The 14,828-nt window shown below is 37.6% G+C and overlaps 1 protein-coding gene across 19 annotated transcripts in view; it reads left to right on the plus strand.

Moving 5' to 3' along the window:
* The window catches only part of DLG2 (discs large MAGUK scaffold protein 2), a 1,040,325-nt gene that overhangs the window by 579,665 nt on the left and 445,832 nt on the right, over positions 1–14,828 (plus strand). For 5 of the 19 annotated variants that reach the window (XM_027798931.2, XM_005434674.4, XM_055702918.1 and 2 more), the window contains exon 1: positions 4,745–5,249. The exons of the other annotated variants lie outside the window; for them this stretch is intronic. In XM_027798931.2, coding sequence (XP_027654732.1) covers positions 4,932–5,249 — 318 coding nt within the window. In that variant the 5' untranslated portion in view covers positions 4,745–4,931. Of the gene's footprint in view, positions 1–4,744; positions 5,250–14,828 lie in introns of those variants that run through there. 19 annotated transcript variants of the gene reach the window in all.

The following is a 14,828-nucleotide window of genomic DNA, read 5'->3' on the forward strand; positions in this document are numbered from 1 at the left end:
CATGTGGAAAAAGGCATCAGTATTTCCCATATACTGAAAGTGACTGTTGCAGCAAGTCTTTCTGTCCTTTCTACCCTCTACATTTAATCTATCTTGCTAAGCAGATCTTTTTACAGTTGGATCTAAGTTATTTTGCCTAATGGCTTTATATGAATCTAGTTTAAGGGGAACTAAAGCACTAAAAGTGCACAGAATTCTCCAGAGGACAGAACTCCACAAACCATTACACACCTCCACCTGAAAATAGCATGTAATGTAAGGGATGTTTCTGTATTGGCATGGAAATGGTCTTGTATTTCAGTGTTTCTACTGCAGTTTTATGATTCTTTGATTCACTTGGATGTGAAATTAGTAAACCTGCTGCTTTGTTCTCCACCAGCTTTGACATGATTGACTTTGACTTAATATTCCCAGCTGAGAGTTGTTTTCTTCTGTTGATACAGTTCCCTTCCAAAGCCTTGTCATTTTTCTTTTTCATTGTATCTTGATTTCTAAATTATTGTCCTTACGTTAACCCTGGGACATGCAGCTAACGCTGAGAATGGATATGTTTGCATTTGTAACTTCTTAAGCTTCTCTACCCTCTCATAAAAATCAAAAGAACATGCCCTTGTTCATACAGGCAGATATGTTGTGCAGGGAGCTGCGTCTCAGTGCTGTGCTCATATTTCTATATAAAACTTCAAAGCTTGAGACTCATCCTTTTGTTTAAAGGGTATGGGGATTGTACAACCTTTTTTAAGTAAAATATTACTCTTAAAGACCACTGACAGGTTTTCAACATTTTCTTAATGGTGAACATTTTAAGTAACCGCCTTTTATTATATTTTTCTTCTTTTATTTTCCTGTTTTATTTTCGGTGTTGTAGTCCTGCATGCCTCTCTTGGCTTGCATACCTGAAGGAAGGGAGGCACAGGCAGGCCTGAAACAGAGGCCAAGCTGTTTTATTTCAGGTCCTTCTCCACCCCTTATGTTCTGGTTTCATTAAACAAAGCAGGTTTTTTTTTTTTTTCATTTTACCTATAGGTTCGTCAAGGAAATCAAGCGATTTGCCCAAGATTTCCTAGGTACCCTGTGAAAGCAATGAGTTGTGCCAGATCAGTTGGCTGCTGGCCTAATCTTGGAGTAATCACAACCATTCCTTCTAGCCGGTGTCACCACTAAGACTACCTTCTATACAAGCATAATTGGTTTTCATCAAGCAGGGGAAAAAAAAAAAATAGTTCCAAAGTAATTGCACTTGACTTAATTCAGTAGCCTTGTTATTATGTTAAATAAGCGTGCTTATTTTTCTTTCTAGAAAAATACTAGTCAAATTTTTAGGATCACTAAATAATCCAGTCCATTCTGTGTTTCTTACGCTTCTTATTCCCTGCTTTTTACGATTGCATAACATCACGTTCTTGGTTGGAGGGAAAAATCTGTTACTACATCTAAATCATCTTCACCCATGCTTCTAGCTTCCCTTTCAGAACTCTATTAATAAATTTTCTTTCCCATATGCACTTTTTGTTTCCCATATGCACATTTTTGCCCGAAGCAAACTCTTCTCAGTGTTTATTTTTGGTGTATGTCCAACATTACTGTAATCCAGTTACAGTTATTTGTGCTGGTAGAATATCAGCTAAATCTATTTGTTCCCTTTTGTCATGCTTACTTAATATTTTAAAAAGAAAATTAGTGAGATTTTTCCACAACTGTACTGGGTCAAACACAGTTCACATAGCTTACTGTAGAATATTCAGTTTTCCTTTGTGCACAAGTTATTATCAATTTAGGATGAGAGTTGGGCATGTGGATTTGAGCCATGCGTTAATCCATGTTCATCCAGAAGTGCATGTCTTTCTGTCTAATACAATGGTTCAATTACAGCTGATGAAATTGCATTATCTTTTGAATCCATCTTATGGTGTTGTCTAGCAATTAGTCACATGTCTACATCCCATATTCAAGTGTTTTTGTCTCATTACATAGGCAGTAATCAATTTTTAAAAAAGACAATTTAAAATAATTTATTAATAGTTTTTTATTTACAGATTTTGTAAATATGAAATAGTCTAGAAGTGATGGGTAGGCTCGGGATTAATTCAGTGGTGTCAAATGCTTTTGAAAAAAACTTTTTCTACATTCTGATAAGAGGCTATTTCAAATATAGTGTTTTAACAGCATAAGAACAAAAATTACAGTGAAGAGGATGCCTTTGCAGTTCTGCATTGTTCTGGTTGTGGTGCAGTGAGGCTGATGAAAGGTCACCTACTGCTTTAAAATGTAGGGCTATAGGGGTTTGTAATAGAGATTTTACTACTCTGGTACAGGTGGCTTTACCCAATATTATTAATGTAAATGCGTCTCTGGTCACAGAATGCATAGATTCTTTCCACTCTCCAACCACATTGTAGCTGTTGCTTGCCCTGATATTATTTTTTTTTTTTTGTGGCCTTTTTAAAATTCATATGTGAACTTTTTTTTTACTTCTGCAATTATCCAGATTTCTCCAAATATCTTTGAAAAGTATATTAAAATTGTTTTGGATTTTTGAGATTCTGACTGGCAGTTCAGAAAGTTGCAATAGCATAAGTATATTTTGGAGTGAACTGGGTAGCTTGCTATGTGACAAAAAAGCTGATGGTCTTAAGCTGATGGACATTGCTAATACAGGTCTATGATGATGCAAAGGAAATGTGAATTGGGCCTTGTTATTAATTTGTCTTTAAATATGTATGTGGTATATAAATAGATATGTTATCATTTTGTATATATGATTTATAGCATCAATTAATGGTAATGTATGTATTTTTTAAGTAGACATGGTCCTGCTTGAAATGATGCGGTAATGTTACGGATTATCTTCTGGAAGACAAGTTTTTAGGTGTTTAGGGTTGAGTTACCCTGGAGCACTAGAGGAAAGCTGCTTTCTGTACAGCTTGCACACCTTCACTTCTTATGCTTGAGTAAAATTACAGAAATCATGGATTCAGTCTTATGTACCTTTACATTTACTTTACATGGAGCAATGACTACACTGTAGGCCCCCTTAGCTCAGATGTGCAATTGCTGGCTTCTGTATCTATACCTGCAATTCAAAAATGCATTAATGTTTGGTTTTCAAACATGAAGTGACCTTATCTGTATGCAAAACTATGAGAGTTTTTGTAGTCGGGCACTTGTTATGTGAGAGGACACAGCCAGGTGTATGATTTTGGCTTTTCAGCAAAGTTCTGAATAAACCTTGCGTTACAACATGATTGTAGTGTAGTATGGGACAAGCACCTTGAATGAAAATACAGTTAAAACTGATGTTAGTTTCACATGTGACAAGTTGAAGTACAATGTTGTAAAAATATGTTCTCCGCTGTTAGAGCATTGTCATAATTTTTCATTAAGAATTACTGCCAGGTTGTATCGTTATGTGTTTTAGCAATAGCTAAACTTTGAGGAATTCTAGGTTAGTAATATAGGAGGAATTAAATAATTGAATCAAGTCTTATTGCACCAAAACATTTGTAAAAATTCATTTATCTTATTTGACCATGTATTTACAAATAGTCTTAGTTGTCCCTTTGTCTGAAATCTTTAAATTTGCTTTAGTCTTTGGAATAGTAAAACTATGTACAACACTTATCAATTCTGTTTAATTTTAGTGTCCTTAAATCCTAATTGAATGCGAATAGACATAAAAGGATTTTGTCACGCAGTCCTGTATTTGTTTTTAAAAGTCAATTGGTTATTTTCTATGGTTAAAAGTACCTGAGTCACGCTTTACGTTAAAAGAAAATTCCACAAAATACAGGTAGACATATAGGGGTCCAAGATCCACTGAGTCTTAAGACTTCGTCACCTGAGACTGGAATATATTCCTTAAATCTTTCCAGATGCTTGAAGCAATCAGCCCAGATTTTATACACTTCACACCCCTGGCACTTCTGTGAGAAGAAAGAAAATACTTGCAAATAAAGATTGTAGGAAAAGTTAAGGAAAAGAGATTGCATTAGTAAGAATAAAAAACCTAACGGGGGATTACAGAAAACTCTGTGCAGAAGGTTATTGGCAAGCACCAAAGAATTTGTAAAGGGTGAAAGAGGAGAAAATGATACTGCAGTCATAATCGTGAAGACCTTCTGCACAAATAAATGTATTCACACTTCATATGCATATATAAGCTACTGGAGATTTGTTTATTTGTTGCATAAATCTTTTCTAGGTGGCTTTATTTTTAAACTCAGCCTCTTGCTCTCTTTCCGTTATGTTTATGTATAGTTGTACATACCAAAGTTTACACTATGGTTTAGCATTTAGGGCAGATAACATTCCTCCTGAGCTTCTCATTTGCATCTTCTGATGCAATTTAGTTGACAAGGTCTTTTCAGGCATGCAGGGAAAAAAACACTCCCATGTCCGTTTTGATCACTGGCAAAGGGGTATCTTCTTCAGTAGTTTGTCTAGATGCTATTTCCACAAGAAAGCGCTTTGCCTGTAAAGCTTGTACATATAAATCTGCTTCAGCAGGGTGCTTGCAAAGTTGTGTCAGGGTTAGGTAGAAAAAAACCCAAAACCTAAGTATTCATGAAAATTGCAAGAGTGTTTGCTTGGCTGCTTTTTTTTTGCCTTTTTTTTTTTTTTTTTTTTACCCCCCCCCCCCCCCCCCTTCCTTTCTCCCGTGGTTTGTCATCCAGAAAGGATGCAGGCGCACGTCCCAGCCACGCAGAGCATTGATTGCTTCTGCCTGCAGCGGGGATGCTGTCAAGTCGCTGTGCGAGTGGAGTCCGATATTGACACAGAGCTGCTGGCCAGCAGCTCCTGCTGCGCCCCGCTCCCACCATGCCCTGCCGCTAGCTGCTGCCAAGGGGGCTGGGGAGGCCCCGGCGAAGGACCTGGCGGCTGGGAGGAGAGCGCTTCCATGCAAACTGGCCCAAGGAAGCCCTGGGTGCACCATGCGTGCCCACCTTCCCAAGCAGCACAGCTGCGGCAGGGGGTGCGAGGGGTCGGACGCCGGCAGGAACGTGCCTCCCATAGCGAGGGATGCCCACTGCGCCTGTCGTTGGCACCAGCATCCTCCGGGGCTCCAGTATAGCTCTCAGGCGCTTCCCTCGTGGGGACCTGGAGGGGCCAGCCAGAGCAGGAGCAAGTTTGTCCCTTTGTGGGACACTGTGCGGAAGAGCCCCCCTAAATCCCCAGCCAAGCCCCAGGGCAGCCCGGGGGAGTGGTGGTCAGAGTGCGCCTGTGCCCACGGCTGGTCCCCCCCGGTGCAGGTGAGCCAATTCTTCACTCTCCAAGCGACTTAGAGGATGATCCAGGGAAGGGAAGTGTGAGGTTTGGTGGTGTCGGCAACTTTTCATGCTATGTCTTGATTTGTGTTTAGAGATGCCTTCTGGAAAAATTATATGCAAGGGCAAGCTGTCGGTTGGTAATGTCTGTTGTTTGAATATTGATTCTCTGTGGCCTGTGGAAATTTTGGGGTCCTCTTGGAAGGGTTTTCTTGTTAAAATATTTTGGTTTCTCCCTCCAGGTTCTCCAGACTTTGTATTCCATTATGTTGTATAAAGAAATTATTTGTTTATCCCCACCCCCACCCCCACCCCGGTGTAATGGATTTTGCCTGCTTCTGTAAACAGTTTGTTTTCAAATGTTACCTTAATTTAATAAGGATATTTTAAATATGGAACATGGCAGGGTGGTGGTTTAGGTTTATTAATGAGAGAAAGTGTGATCTATTTTTCCTCTTTTGAACTTCAAATGTAATTGAAACCTTTAATAAATATGAAATAGCTCTTTAGCTTTCATAAATCTATAGGTTTTTATTTAATGGCAAGGCAGTGTATTTTAAAACAGAAACCAGCCAGGGTATAGGATGTGTATAGATACCTGTAAGCAATGAGACTGAGAATGATTACACACCAGATAACCCAGGACTGTGAAACAGAAATCATAATGACACTTACATGATGGTTAATATTAAAAAGCTTTAACACTTCCTCGACTGATGCATGTTTTCATTTCTGCCTTAGAAAACTTTAAGCTCATTCAAAAGCTTTGTATTGTGTCAATATCAAATCTGTTTGTCGTAATTTCACACACAAAAAAGCAGAATTCAATGTTGGAAGAGGGTTTTGAGATACATGTTTACTTACTGAAATAGTACACACTAGATTTGAACTAGCTTTAGCCTACATTGAATGTGTGCATCCTCTCAGAGATTAAATCAATTCTTTGATGGAAATGGGTTTAATATATTTTCACTGAACAGAATAGCAGTAAGGTGAAAGCCTGTCAGATAGTGTAGCTGTACTTGATCTTGTCTTATGGTCTAAAACAGTGATGCTCTGTTGATTGAAAGTGATTGCTGTATATAAAACACTTTATTTTTTTTGCTTCAAATCTATTATTAAGTAGAAAAACTAAACTTTGTGATACATTTTGAAGTGACCAAAATGATGCATGTGACTAAAGTATACATTGTACATTTTCTGTCATAAACAAAGCACATACAACTATTTATGGCAGAATAAAACCATATAAAGCATAGAACTAGACTTTGTTCTAATTTTAATTATAAAAAGCTCTAAATATTTTTGGTAGGCTTTGACGATTTTTGTGCTGGAAAAAATCCCGAAGGAAAAAACCCTATAAAGGAAAGGGTTCCTTGTTTTTCAGAGGTATAGAATTTATAAAAGGAAAATCAAGGAGTGATTAAAAAAAAAAAAAAAAAAAAGGCCACTTCTAAGGATACATCAATATCTACATTATAGATGCGTTGTAAAGTTACTTCATTATCTTCAGTGCCTTTGTGGTCACGTCCACTTGTGTTTACATAATGTGAAATTGTTCATGTATATGTGCTTTCTGACATTTAATTTTGAACTCTGCACTGTAAACTTTCTTTACTGTACATCCTTAATGCCAACTACCTTATTCTGTTTAGGAAAGTCCCTTTCTTGGGTTCTGCCTATAATGAATCCATCTACCATCACTCAAACTGATGTTCTGTGCCTAGGGTTGGACTGATGTACTTACTTTGGCAAACACTTGGTATTTTTTTTATGTCATAGAGTTGTGGGGTACTTTGTTTCAAACAATAATCTATCTTTTTTTTCCTGTGCAAAGTAAGCATTGTGCAAGCTATGGGAAGAAAGGAAAGTGTGTGTATATATGTGTGTGTGTGTATGTATATTGTTCTACGTACATACACTTAGACAATCATTTTATTAATTATATTGCATAGATGTAATATGGGAAAACATTATAGAGCTGCCCTTAATAACTGCCCTTACTTGGGAGGATACAAGTTGAAGTCAATTAAATTTTGTGTGGGCTATGTTGACTGGGAAAGATGTCATCTTGCTTGCCAAAATAAGGAACAGTAGTGAAACAGTTACATTTGCTGGCCTAGAAAAAGGAAAAATTTTTTGAAATTTCCATCTTATGTGTAAATGTGTTAATAAATAAGCTAGTGACAGCTTTGAGGATGGAGAAGGGTTTTTTTCTGTAAAGTTCTGAGCAGATTATTTGTTCTGCTTGTCATGTTTGGGAGACTACCTTCTTCAAGCATAGGAAAGACAGAACACCTTGGAAAAACTGCTTCTTGGTTAGCACTATGGAACCAAATTTAACGCACAGGTCCTTAATTCCTAGAGTGTGTGTTAGCCAGCTGTAACTAATGTACACTTTGTCATCCTCACCCTGATAAAAATGCTGATTTTTGTTGCTGAGGACATGGTTCCATTTTCTTTACCAGTTCCTCTTTCTTTAGTATGTCAGAGCAAAGAATGGCACTCAGGTATTATTAATATTTTAACTGTCTTAAAACTTTGCTTTGCTAGCTTGCATGTTTGTGTTTGCTTGTAGCTTCATGTTGACTTGTGGGTAGAAAAATGCTCTCTTTATATCCAAATAGAAGTTTAGAAGTTCTTTTGGGATTACAAAAAAAATCCCTCTTAATTTTGGAAGTGAGTTGAAAACAAGTTTAGATTGAAATGTGATTCCAAGATTTGATTCCAAGACCTTTCTTTTTTTTTTACTTGCAGTCCTTCTTGGCAAACTCATTTACAGTACTGTTTCCTTTATTAAAAAAAAAAAAAAAAAAAAAGTAAAGTAAGTTAATGGGGAAGTTTTCTATCTCCCTGTTGCCTGGAAATATTTCTAGCTCCTCTGCGGTGTACCAGCTTTCTCTATCACTGTTAGTACCATGAAGTCATGTAATTTGTGTGATTTACTCAGAGATTTCATATTTAAGGTCAGTGTTATGATAACTCTGAGAGAGCAGAGTAAAATTGGGGGTGGGGATTTCATAATTAAGGCCAGTGTTATGCTAACTGTGAGAGAGCTGAGTGAAATTGGGGGTGGGGGGAGGGTGTTGGTGCAGGGGCAAGGAGGTGACCTGATGTTTCACATGGGTCACATCGGATGTAGTTTGTAACGTTGGCTGTACTTTCCTTGTTGGCACATATGGACTGCTGGCACATACAATCTACAAATTAATCAGATTAGAAATGTACGATAAGACGTGCTGCTGAAGGTATGCAATGAACAGCTATTGCAGAAGGGGCGGGGGGATAGAAGTCTACCACCCTGAGCATAGCTTGAAGAGGAAATTGCAGATTGAGCTGCCGCGCTTCTTTTAAGAAGTCTAAGATACAAGTTTTACTTCAGGCAGTCTTTATGGAAAAGGGAACCCTCTAAACACCTTTCCAGTATGTGTGTAACTGTGTGTTTCCAGATTCCTAGAGCTCAATATTGTTCTGTTAAAGGGGAAAAGGCAGAAGTGGATTCCCAGCTTTGGCTGCTTCCCAGTTCAGAAGACAATATTGGACTCCACTTTAATTCAGCTTACTCTGTTTGCTATTAAATTTTTGACACTTCTATTTTGAAATATTCTCAAGGAAAAACATCTCATATCAGACAGTATCCTGGATGTGTCATCTACACAAATGCTTACATGTGTTTTGTTTTGAAAACTTCCATAGAAGTGTAAAGTTTCACATACTTGTAGTCAATTTGCTGTCAATGTCAGCTTTGATGACTTTTTTGGTTGGCTGTTTTTTTCCATGAATGTCAGATTTATTTTTTATTATTATTATTTTTTGCAGTCAGTGTCTTTTAAAAGAAATAGCATCACTGAGCTGTTTTGTTACCTAGCAGAGAGGCTTTTGAGCTAAACCCTAGCTTATAAATGTAGCACGACTTAAAAAAGGCAGTGAGTAGCCACATTCTGAAGTATCAGCTGAGAATGGTCTTTTGTCTTTGAAGGCTTTGGGCGCTAGTGCTGAAATTTTAGTATATCATTCGAGAGCTCTTTGCGTGGTGAGATGCGGTGAGAGTTAGCTTCAAGGCATTCTGCTACAGTACGAAAGCAGAAGGTCTATTCCAAGAGATACTGGCTCTCCTAACAATATAAAGAAATTATTTGTAATAGGTTGTGTTTTTAAAAGCTTAGCTTACTCTTTTCAGGTTCATGGATTCCCACATGCAACTGGCCATTCTTCTGTTAAGTCACTCCTGGCAATGGACGTACATACAGCTATTTTCATTAGCTAAGGGAGATCTTTTCACTCTAATTTAATATGTTCAATTGTCAGTTAAATAGCAGTTAAAGAAGAGCGAAATAATGCTGGGGTTTTTGCTGTTCTTTTTGTTTTAATCTCTGAGACTATTGAAAGCTAGATGTTGTAAGTCAAGAGTTAAGGATTTGGTGTCACTGACAATTTTAAGAAGGATAAAAGAGAGTAGCTGGGCAGTTTTTAATGGAAGAAGTTGTTCATATCCCATTCTTGGGCTGATATGTTCTTATCAGTGGATTTGGGCGACAGCCCCTAAGTTTAGGAAGAGGTATCTTAATTCAGCATCTTGCCTTGGATGGATCATTGTGCTGCATTCATAGAAGTAAGCTCATTTGTACATCTTTTAAGTGACAGCTGCACAGATTGCTGGCAATGTTTCAGAGCGGAAATACAAAAGCCATTAGCGTGTTCTTTTGCAAGATGAGTAATATTGTTCTAACAATTCCTGTATCCAGTCCCGCTGACTGACAGAGGACTTTGAGGAGTCTGTAGCATTCTGGGTGACATTCACATCTGACACTCTCCCAGCACAGCTGCTGTAGAAAACGTTATGCTTTTAGATTCTTGTTTAGCCTATTTCTTCTACCAAAACCAGGAAAGCATTGTTAATACTTAATTCATAGCATTTTAGGTTATGTTTGACATTAAAAGGAAGTCAAAGTTTAGCTCTTGAGTCCCCTGCCATGAGGTCAGCAGTCTCATTAGTGATGCAGGGAACGTTTCTGGTCAGAACTAACGTGAAAAGTTGCTTAAAGTTTGTTCAGAAATATGATTTCCTTAGAGTAATGGCTGTTCACATGATTGCAATTTGAAAGATGGACGTGGTATGTCCTGAAAAGACCAGAAACTAAACATGCTGAGACACATTTGGAGTTTCTGTATAACACGCAGGTTTAACAAAACAAAACAAAAAACCAACCAAATCCACAAAAAAACCCCAGCAGTACACATGAAGCTTTGTGCTCTGCAGACACAGGAACCTGGGGATGCGTCAATTGTTCCAGATTTCCCGCAGTGTCTCAAGGGGTCATTCATCCACCTCTGCCTGGATTGATAATGTATCATTGCTTTGCAAAGGGCACTGGGAGTAAAAGAAAGGTGGATAGTCGTCTTTTGGTTTTCTGTCTCCTTCTATTAATGTATTAGATCTTTCATCACTGTTAATATTTTTGATAATGTGTGATTTTAAGTAGCAGCAAAGACAGTTAAGAAATAGACATGGTTACATTTATCATGAAAGTATTTGTGTGCAAGATGTTTTGCCTATTTTCATTTAAATACAGAAAAAGATAAATGTATGCTATGCACTGTACTAACCAATGATTGTAATAATTTATCTACACATATCTTGGCTCCTGCTGATTGTTCAGTCATAAATATGTTAATACTTAATTTGCATGATTTGTTACACCGTATTTAGTTTTGCTTTTAATTATTCCCATGTTTCAAAATTTCTCCTCCTTGGTGCCTCAAGAAGCCAAGAACATTTTCTCCCCTTGACATGTAATTTGGCTTCTTGGATTTTCATGGGGGAAGAAAGGGCGTTATGGGAAGGGAATTGTAGAACTTGGAAGGGGATTGTTTATAGCATTGGTAATTGGCCAAAACTGCACAAGTGCTCTGATAGTTCTCCTGCTATTGATAAATTTCTCTAATACTTGGCATGTGTATTCACTCATGGATAAACTGTTCATATTTGAGATATGATATTTTTCACCAATTCATATGTCATCAATATGAGATATTCAATATTTGAGAACAGAAGGTCATTTCCCTAGGACCACACAGGCAGAGCCCAAAGGGATTAAAAACCTTTTTCATTTTTCCTTCCCCCTTCACTTTTTCTGTAGGCTTCCACTTAACCCACTCCTAGGAATATCAAGGCATTTTCACTTAATGAGCTCCTTACCATCACAGGAACTTATAACACAGGAAAGTCTTTGATCTGCCCTGTATTACTCTGATGGCATGTGACACACAATAGGATTTTAGTCTTCCTGTCTCTTACACTGACTCATGAAGTTATAGGTTGCTGGAACTGTTTTGTGGCAAATCAACAGGATCGATAAACTGGATGCTCTCTGGACTAAAGGGGTGGTGGTGGTGATGGTGGTGTTGTCAGGGAAAGGGTTGCCTCATGGCTTGCTTAAGATGGTAGGAATAAGACTTGATAACCCTGGTTGTGCTTTCTGTTAAATGTTCCACTATGTTTAAATTAAGCATTCAAAGATGCAAAACCTTTACACCAACTCAACACGATGGTTTTGGTCTAATCAGAACAAAATTCCTGAAAGACGATGACAGTTTATAGCTGGATGCTGAGCAATGGTTAAGACTGCAATAGAATTTGTCTCACCTATTTTGGCATGACTTAAAAACAAAACCTGAAAATTTATTTCTCTTTTGTAAGTGGCTATCTTTATTGTTCTGGGCTATTTGAGTCAACTGTGAAAATGTCAGAGTTCCCTACAAGAAACCCAAAGAGAGTTTCTGGTTGTAGTAATAGAGATTTATAGAGTTTGCCAGTTTACCTCTGTTTCCTCATGTTTGCATGTGGCTTTTGGATAAAGGATAATAAAAATAAAGCAAAAAAAGCCAAAAAAGAATTATGGATTAAATTACTTTGCTTGTAAGAACTGTGTTTGCTTTGAAATAAGCCACGGATTGTTAAAATAGAGTTTATAAGTGAAATAACATATAGTCATTTACTTTTTAGTAGAGGTATTTTGTTATAAATTACTGCAGTTAATCAGATGATTCAGCTCAATTGTCACCTAATTTCAAAAAGTCCCAATGTTTTGAGAGTTAGAAATGCAGGGTTCAAAAAGGACTTCTTTATGTATTCAAAATAGACGTTCTGTAATATCTAAAATGGACATCAGAAAAACAAACAAAATAATCCTTTTTGTAAATTCCAATTCTGGTATAAGCTTTCTGTTAGGTCACAGAAGCCAGCTATGAATGCTGTACAAAATCCAATTTAGCAAAATAACATCTGGTTCTGGTTTAGATACATTGCACTTTTAATCTGGAGTTTTACCTTTCTGATTAAGTATTTGTACAAGGAGAAGCAGGTTACTTCAGCAGCTGAAACTGTTCATATAATTTGTCAAACAGATCAAATTATTTTCATTATGCGTTTCAAATGAAAGCAGAATGAAGTAGTGCCATAGGCTTCTGTTGACATTGTAGAGCAACTCTGTGCAATGCTGCACTCGGATATTAAAACAGGCTTTTAAGACTCCTTGTTTACATTTGTTTTTCTTTTAAATTCTGATAAACACTTTCTCCATACTGAACTGGTATTTGCTGCATTCATGATCACAGAAACTTTGGCTATTTATCCATGTGCTGGTTTGTCCAAGTTTTTATGTTGCAGTCATCACTCACCTGATAGCTGAGCACATTAAATATTTATTGAAGATGTGGGTAAGGTCTAAGCCGGTTTTGCTTTTGTTCCTTCTGTAGGGTCTATTTTGTGAAATATGTGATTTTTTCAGCTTTGTGAAGAAGAAATGCAGCTGTGCTCCACTTAAGAGTGGCTGCCAGAGGAGCGCAGTCCTGGCCCTGCGCTTTGCTTCCTTCATTGTGCTGCTTTATATGATTGTGCACTGAGCTCAGAGGACTGATACGCCAGAAAGTTAAACCAGTAAAACAAACAAAAAAAAAAGTGTTTTAGATACCTATTTAATGGCCCAACTTGGTGTCTACTGGCACAGTTTCTAGCGCCAGCACAAAGCTCAGAGCATAAGCATGTGACAAGGGAGGTGTCCCAGAAGACAGCCCATAGCTGCATCCTTCAAGGGTAGTCACACTTAATGTGCAACCTGACGTGCGCATTTTGGGTTTGACAACGCAACAGTGCTTGGGGGCCTCCTCGTGCTAAGTGCAGAAACTTGTATCAAGCTCTTTGCTGTCTCTAAGACCTCAGAGGCAATAATGCTTCACTTAAATTGAGAGGTTTGGAGCTCTCTTTCCCTTTCTATTCTCACTTTTTGTTCAGCCTGGGTTCTCTCATCTTGGGTTCTTTCATCTCATCTGTGGGTTCTCTCTGGCCATCTTGCAGTCATGAGTGTACAAGTCACTTTGTCACAGCCCTGTGATACTACAGCCAGATTCGAATTGGCAAATGACATTTTGCAAGAAGAACCCAAAATTCCTATCTAGGTATTCAATAAGAAGGCAGTAAGAAAAATCAGAACCGCGGTCTCATGTTCTCACTGGGGCGAATTCTGTCACATGTGCAACCATGTTCTGACTGAGCTTTGGCCTTTGTGCACCACCAACTTGCTCAAGCATAAATTTATTTGAAGTACTGCCACTTAGAGGCAAGTGCTTTAAGCCTGTAGAAAAGACACACCTCTAGCAGTCTATTTACCAAAAGTGTACTTCTCACTTTTTTTATACAATGGGAGTAAGACACTGTTTAAAAAACAAGAAAAACCCCACCAACCAAACACAGTTATTAAAATTTACACTATGTAGTACTGAAATATACATCTTCTGGCAGCTTTTCTTAGCTAACTGGTATTTCTAGCCTATCAGTAAAATATCTCACTCCTGCGACATGAATTATTTTCCATTTTTTAATTGTGTGTGCAAAAATGGGAAAAAGGTAGCGTTGCGTATGCACATTTATAGAGTACAAGACCTTTATACATGATAATGTTCTATACAGCTATGCACAAACCAAAGCAGGACAGATATTCAGGTCACGTTTTCTAATGATGGGCAAAGCAAGGATTATTTTTTTTAGTTCCTAAGATATAAAGTTATTTAAAAATGAAAGATCTAAGCAGTTTGATCATCATCATTTTTTCTCATTAGGTATGTACATCTCTGACTTATCAGAACTTAGCACATAGCTCAGTGCCTATTGATCTAATTTTTGAAGAACTGCTTTTTAGCATTGCCTGCTTGGAGCAGAATAACAGTATCAGGGGATTGTTTATGGATAGAACTTGTCTGCAGGTGACTAACCAGTAACAACTGGCTAGAAATGTAATCATGCAAAATTTGGGGACAAGCTTAGAAAGTGATGGGAGAAGAGGGTACCACGTCATCATGCTTTCAAGGAGTCTAATTTTTGGAAACACACACTTAGGTAGGTATCCACTGAACATTGTTTATCATTGGGCATTTCTGGAAAACCTGGCCTATAAGATTTCCAACTACCTTGAAAACATGTATAGATTGCTATGATTATTATTACAATTTTGAAACATCATTATTTAAATTTTAATTATTTTAAAGAATTGAAATGCTACAGGAATA

This window comes from Falco cherrug, chromosome 2, assembly GCF_023634085.1.
Source record: "Falco cherrug isolate bFalChe1 chromosome 2, bFalChe1.pri, whole genome shotgun sequence".
Lineage (NCBI taxonomy): Eukaryota > Metazoa > Chordata > Aves > Falconiformes > Falconidae > Falco > Falco cherrug.